Here is a 7,492-nt window from a genome sequence, read left to right on the forward strand (position 1 = left end):
TGACAGATAGTTTTGCTTCTCACTCTCTAAGAAATCCATGAACCAATTTATTTTGATGGGAAAGGACAAATAGTTTATTCAAATCTATCTCTGAAGAGTACAGTAAACTTAAAAGCCAAATTAAAAAATAAAGAAAAAAACAAAATGCCAAATTCCTTTTCCTGTTATTCATGTATACAAGGATCTTGTCTGAAGTGAAAGCAAGAAATATAATGAAGCAGATAATATTTATACACTGTGTGATCCCCTAGCTCTTCCCATTCTCAGCTCCTTCGCACCCTGTGAAAACAGAACTGACCTCCAACTTCTGAAGCTAATATGCAAACATGGGCTTCCAGGGGCACTGCTTGCTGTGTCCATGCATCTAAGCTGAGGTGTGTATAGAGCTCTACACCTGAGGAAGATGGACATGTAGCTCATCTCTAAGATAAAAAGAGTTCCAATATTTTCACCTGTGAAGGCCAAAGAATAGTAAAAAAATAAAAATAGAATAAGCACCCCTTTCCCAAGTGACTCCAGTTATGCCTGTTTTTCTTCCAATTTTCTACCTTCCTGAAGTGGTCACTAGTTGGGCCCTTGTGGAGGCAATCACATTGGATAAGAGTCCGATGTTAAAGTTGTGTTGTCGGATTTGGTTACAATGATGATCCCCACTGGAGCTGGAGATGTGTGTGTACTCACAGACTCACACTTCTCTCTGTTCCATCGACTTAGTTCCCTCAGTAATGTTGTGATCAGTGCTACAACACAGATCTCACCCATGCATTGAATTTCTCAGTTTCCTCTATAGGTTGTAACTACCTAGTGAACTTTGTCGGCTTCTCCATGTGAGCAAGCCATGCCTCTTCACAATCTAAGGTGGGGGTTATCACAACAGTGACGCTTAAGGGATGGTGGTAAGGAAAACTGATCAAGGCAGGGGCAGAAAGCCTGTGGTTTCACCTGAAGACTGGATTCCACCAGCAGCCCTAAGATCTCTACGATAGATATTGTCTTCTGGACCCTGATTAAGCAGAGCCACTTGGAACAACGGAAAGTCCACTCTTCCTCCTATGGCATCCATATACCAGTCATTGGTATGCTTTTAGGATGTGGGATAGTGCTTTCAGTGAACCTCCTATTTTCTATAGTAAATGTGCTCACAGAAAAGCAGCACTGTCCATTGTTTCCTGCCTAGACTCACAACCACAGGAGATCTTTTACACTTACCTACAGCCAGCGATTTGTACTGGATTCCATGCTGTACCTACACTGCAAAATAACTCTCTCCAGAATTAAGTTGAAACTTCCAGCCTTAACAATCAAAGTGAAAAATCACCTCCTCTTGCCAGTGAGTTTTGTCACTTCCTTCCTCTTCTCAACTTGACCCTAGGGTTGCCATACTAAAATTCAATCTCATGATGCCTAGTGATCCCACCTACAGCATGTAATGTGCTTACATAATTTTCTTGTCTAGTAGTCATTAAGGTATCACATGATAAACAGAACTCTGTAAATAATGGCTTCTTCTGTTTCTCCCATCTTATGGTTTACAAATTCCCCTTAAACTAACTTCATTTATGGCTTGGTGCCTGACACTCAGCATGACTGCATGAGTGGTCATTGAACAAAAGAACAATCAGTAACCACTGAAATGTTGAATTGGAAAAGAAATGCAGTTCTAGCACTTGGTCGTGATTGCTGAGCCCAACCCCAGGCCTGCTTGCTCCATGAGCCCTTTTCATCCCACAGGTGCTGCTTTGATTTTTTAAATCCCTGAGTCCTTTCTGGGTGACTTCTCCCACTTCTTTGTTGTGTGTCGCTCCATCAGGCTGTCCTTGAACTTTGCCCACCATTACATGCACAGCACCAGAAATAATTTTCTTCTTTTTTCTCCACGTTTTTCAGTGTATGTTCTGTGAATGCATAACTTTGGTGTGTATTTATTCACCTTTATGTACTTGCAAGTATAAATGATTCATGGGCCAAAACCCACAACTACAGTGAGGATGAAAATAACTGAGTGAAAAATATTCAATATCCAGACATGATTTGGTTTCTGGACAGAGTTGTATATTTGTAGAAGGAAGGTGTAATGAAAAAATTAGACCAAAATTAAACAAAAATCTCTGACATCAACAGTGCATTTTCAAGCCTCAGAAGTCCCAGCATTGCAAAAGCTTCAATTTAAAGTCCTTATATGACTTCAGGCAAATCATAGCTGTGAACCTCTGTAACAATAATAAATATGTTTCAAAATCTCAAGTCACAGTGACACAAAGTCGGCACTCTCAGCCAAATCTAAAAGAATATGGTGATTGAAGGAATCAGAGCAAAGCAAGACTGAGTCTTCCATACATAATCGTACGTCCCATGGGTACTCAGAGAGCATCTGAGGCCTGTGGCAGGAGAGTAGGAGTTGCACTGCACAATTCCCACTGGTGGAAGGCCATGTAGCTTGAGTTTCTTGATCATGACCTGTGCTTGCTCTGCAGATATACACATTGTCATCACTAACATTGGAACCCACCATATCTTTGATTGTGTTAGCAAAGGTTCATACACTGTCTCCTTGGAGATCTCTTTTCTGTTTTCCCAGTCCCTCAGAAACCTGTATGGAGGCCCTCTGCTTAGTGATAAAATCACCATTTCCTGAGTGACACCAAGGGCTGCTGTCAAGAGGAGCCTCACCGAGTTCCTCATGGAAAAGAATGGAGGACACAGTGAGCACGAGGGCACCTGAGCAACATGCAGCAACTCCCACGCAACAAGTCCTGGGAGGCCTTCTCTACTGGGGCTCAGGAATCTCATTTCTCCAGTGTCACACTGACATGTTTTATTTTTTTTTCCTCTGTGCTGATAATGAGTGGGATTTTCCTGACTTCTGAGCTGCCCACAAAGTTTCTTTTAGTGCTCTTGTACAAAGTCCTTGAAGTGGGGGCCTGCCCCTAAGCTCAGATCTTCAAGTGGCTGCTTCAACAAAGCAGTCAGGCTCAGGTTGCTGTGCTTTGATCCCCACAACTCAAGCCAGTCAGTCATGCCTTGAAGGCATTCATAGCAAAGTCCTTGACGTTTTGAATGGTACTAATATTTAGGAACTAGATATCTCTTGGCCACAACTTTATACATAGTCAGTTTGTTGTCAATTTTTAAGTTTTCTATTGAACTTTTTTCTTTGACAATTTGTCCCCAATTCTCACTATACATCTCTCTATAATGAGTATTCATGGATTGAAGGTTTTTTCACAAGATTAGTTTGTCTCACTCGTAAGTCTTTACACATGGGAAAAATATAAACATCTTACTCTTAATCCTATTCCCTATTCTTAATCTTATTCCCCAGAGTGTCAATACCATTGGAGCCCTTGTTTCCACCTAAATCCACTGATCCTGACCTGCACTGTGCGCATTCACATCAGCACTCTGGTTGTTTAAGCAATGAGGGTCACCACTGATTAGGTCTCCTGATGGCATTCTAGAGCTTCTCTGGCTTTCATTACTACAACTTTCCAAATCCTACTTGGAAACCAGATCCAAAGGCTCCAGAACACACAGAGTATGATGACAGAAATGAGAACTCTTCTTTGCTACCATTTATTCAAGCTACATGATGCATTCAGCATAGAGAGAAAGGTTAATTTTATTCATACTTTCAAAAGACTCAGCTCATCTTCAGTTATTTCTAATTCAAGATTGTGATGACTGAGAATGAACTGGAAGAGCAGGGCTTAATTTACAGCCATGGATGGCAGAGCAGAGTGCACCAGCAGAGCTAATGCAACCAGACCTGTTCCTCAAGCTGTGGCCCACTGGATCACATGCCTAAGTGAGCCCTCTAATCCTGTACACTGCTTATAATGCAAGCATTCGCATAATTAAGATTAACCATCACAAATAGGAGAAAGGTTCTGGAAAGACATGACCATCAATTCCATATGCAAATTCACAAGGATGGCAATGGACATGTTTACATTTTTTGGACAGATGATCTACTGCCTTGTACAATGTGCCCAACAAAATTCTTGTCTCAAAATCTGTAAAGTCAACACTGGATTATTAATTACATCATCACCTCCCCTAGAGAGCACAGCAGCAGAGACTGTGGTCTGAAAAATCAGTTGTATCATGCATCCTGACTCAGTGCAATGTGTATTTTGAGAACTTCCCAACTGTCAGTGTTCTTATAGAATAAAATGAGCATAAGTACAGTGCTTACCTTTTCAGGTCTTTTACATATTATTGCTTCTCTCTCTCTCTCTCTCTCTCTCTCTCTCTCTCTCTCTCTCTCTCTCTCTCTCCCTGGCCCCAATAGTAATATATTTGATTATTTAGTTTATGTTTTTTGTTTTTTGTTTTTTTTTTTCTGTACCGGGGATTGAACGCAGACCTTTGCGCTTGCCAGGGAAGCTCTTATTCCACTGAGCCTGAGCCATCACCCCGGCTCCCAGTTTATTTTAATTTTATGAAAAAAGTAAAGCAAAAGCTCATGACAAAATATCAGGAGAACAGCTTCAATTTATATATTGAATATTGTTATCATTAAAGTAGACAAAAAGTACAAAATATATACAATGTGTTAATTATAAAATCTCTCACACTAATGTTACGAAATTTCTGTATTATTATTTTTATGTTTCTCCCTTTAAAATAAAATAGAACATTTTATTTTAAAATATGTTTTAAAATACATTAAGAGTTTAAAAGATTCTCCAAGTCATATTTGCTCTCACATTTCTTTACAATGAACTAACAATGAACCAAGAGAAGCTAGTACCATAGTTATTTACTTTATCTTTAGAAGGAAAGCCTATGAATATCTACTAATATACACGAAGACAGAAAAGCTAAGCTGTGTTTGGGTGGAATATTTCAAATATACAAACAATGGTCCTGGGATAACTTGCTAAACTTTTTGTACAAATTCAATACAAATATATGAAAGAAAGTATATTCCAGAGCCAGTGAGATAGCTAAGCAGACAAAGTGCCTGCTTTGGCAAATGCAGGAACCAGGGTTTGATCCCTGATGCTGAATGTGACGCTGATGTGCCAACCCATCCCCTGTGGTGGGTTGAGCCAGCAACAGAGTCCAAATGTGGTGGCACATGCCTGTAATCCCAGGGCTAAGGATGTTGAAAACAGGAGGATCACCACAACTATAGTCTGCATAGTGAGACCCCATACCAAATTCACAAATTGATAAAAGAAAGTATATTTCTATATAGCCTGTATTTTTTATGTAGGGCAATTTAAAAATATCCTTTGGAACATTCCATAATTTAAATCAATATTAGAATGTAAAAATTATTTATTTATTTATTTATTTATTTATTTAATCTATTTTGGTATGAGGGATTTAACTCAGAACCCTGGGCTTGACAGGCAGGCTTTTATTTTGCTGAGCTATCACCCCAATCCTAGAATCTAACATTTATTTGTTACCTGGAAGAATTTTCCTAACAAAGCAACTCCTAATAGCATTTTTCAACTGAGCATTTCTCAAAGAATAGATCAAAGGATTCAGCATGGGAGTTATCATGGTGTAGAAAATAGTAATTGCTTTGTCAATGGGTAGAGTCATTGCAGGTCTCATGTACACAAATATGCAGGGAACAAAGGTCAAGACAACCACTGTGATGTGGGAGACACAGGTGGAGAGGGCTTTCTGTCTTCCCTGCACACTGTGGTTCTTTAAGGAGGAGAGGATGATTGCATAAGAGACCAAGAGGAGCAGGAAATTTAACAGACACATAAAGCCACTGTTGGCAGCAACAAAGAGCCCCAGAATGTGGGTATCAGTGCAGGCTAGCTGAAGCAGAGGGTTGAGATCACACATGAAGTGATCTATGACATTTGGGCCACAGAACGGGAGTGGCAGGATGAAAAGTATCTGTATGACTCCATGAAGAAAGCCGCCCACCCAGGACATGCCCACAAGCAGGCTGCACAATCTCCAGTTCATGATGGCTGCATAGTGCAAGGGCTTGCAGATGGCCACGTAGCGGTCATAGGCCATCACAGTCAGCAGGATGATCTCAGCACCACCAATTAAATGTTCTACAAAGACTTGAGCCATACATGTGTGAAACAGGCTGGTCTTCTTTTCATGCAGTGAATCTGCAATCAGTTTTGGATTATTGACTGAGGAATAGCAGGCATCAATGACAGAGAGATGGGCTAAGAAAAAGTACATGGGGGACTTCCACAATGGGCTGGCAATGATGATGAGAAGGATGAGAACATTTCCTACCATGGCGATGATGTAGATGAGCAAAAACACAGCAAATATGATTTTCTGCATCCTTGGGTTTTCTGTGAGCCCCAGGAGAACAAATTCAGTCACATTGTTTTGATTTGCCATGTTCATAATATTGACAATAATATATTTCCTGAAAAATGTTAATGTATATTTGAATTTGTTAAAATTCTTAGCCATAGGAAATAATAAAGCCTGTTTTATGCAATTGTATTAGGTTTTCTGCTTTCGTTTTGATATTTGAGATAAAATTAAGAGGTATACATTTTTGTGAATCACTCCAGTTTTCTTCTGGGTGAAGTTATTCATGAACAACTCTTGTTCATGCACAAGACAGAAGACAAATGAAGTGCAGTTAATAGAGATGGTTAAAAGCCCAGACAATAACATCATGTTGTAATACAGTGACGGTTATGCCTGACACAGGAAGCAAAGAAGGACAAAATAGCTATTCATATTACTAAGAAATTAGGTGCAAGGAATGATAGCTGAGAAAATCAGTTAAGGAGGTGACATGCAATTGAAGAAGGGAAAATCATGGTTCCTGCTCTCAGAAACTTCTTACTTTCTCATATGTCTATCAGAGGTGCAGTGAGAACAGGAAGCCGAAGACAGTTGCCTCCATTCAATAATTATATAACAGCTCATGTGGAGAACGTCAGAGACATACTGAAGGGAGTGCAATGAGAGTATAACAGAGCTATTTTAGAGAATTGCGTACTTTTCATTAAGTCCAGTATACTCATAATATTAAATACTTTAATAAAAATTTTACTGTTTGTTTTATGTAAATCATGATACCAAGTCCTTTGCACACACAATTCCCTTCATTTTTAGTTCACCTGTGTGGTTTTTATTATTTAGTCCATTTCACAAATAAAGATTGTCATGGACTAATGTATACTGTTAAGAGTGGCAATGACATTATTAGCTAATACCAATTGAGCATGTCATTCATGTTGTCTTTTTGCAGATATTTGTTTTCTTTATCTCCACTAAACACACACTATTTCTTTGACGCTGCCTTTTTTCTTCCATTATAGACTCTTAAGTTCTTTTACTTGTAAGAGATGTTCAAAATTTCAAGGGTGTGTGCTTCTTAAGAGGCAGCTAATATCTAGCAATGACCACATAGGTGTTTTCATTTTACTTTTGACTTATACTTTCTGGTTTATATTTTCCTTTAAATTCTTTACCTTAACGTACAAACCCACAATACTGTGTGAGAGCAAATAAAGGTAAAGTATACTTTCTTAGT

At 39.1% G+C, this 7,492-nt stretch overlaps 1 protein-coding gene and 1 non-coding gene across 2 annotated transcripts; both read right to left on the bottom strand.

Annotated features, from left to right (window-relative positions):
* Positions 1-450: 450 nt before the first annotated feature.
* Positions 451-599, bottom strand: LOC111814775. Its single transcript, XR_002819670.1, has one exon. It is a non-coding gene; the product is annotated as a small nucleolar RNA SNORA67 (small nucleolar RNA).
* Positions 600-5,409: 4,810 nt separating this feature from the next.
* LOC101583002 (olfactory receptor 4C13-like) lies at positions 5,410-6,351 on the bottom strand. The gene has a single exon (XM_004648658.3). It carries the CDS (start codon positions 6,343-6,345, stop codon positions 5,410-5,412), a length of 936 nt encoding a protein of 311 aa, XP_004648715.3. The 5' UTR covers positions 6,346-6,351.
* Between the last annotated feature and the right edge of the window lie 1,141 nt (positions 6,352-7,492).

Source organism: Octodon degus, unplaced genomic scaffold (assembly GCF_000260255.1).
Source record: "Octodon degus isolate 3935 unplaced genomic scaffold, OctDeg1.0 scaffold00522, whole genome shotgun sequence".
NCBI lineage: Eukaryota > Metazoa > Chordata > Mammalia > Rodentia > Octodontidae > Octodon > Octodon degus.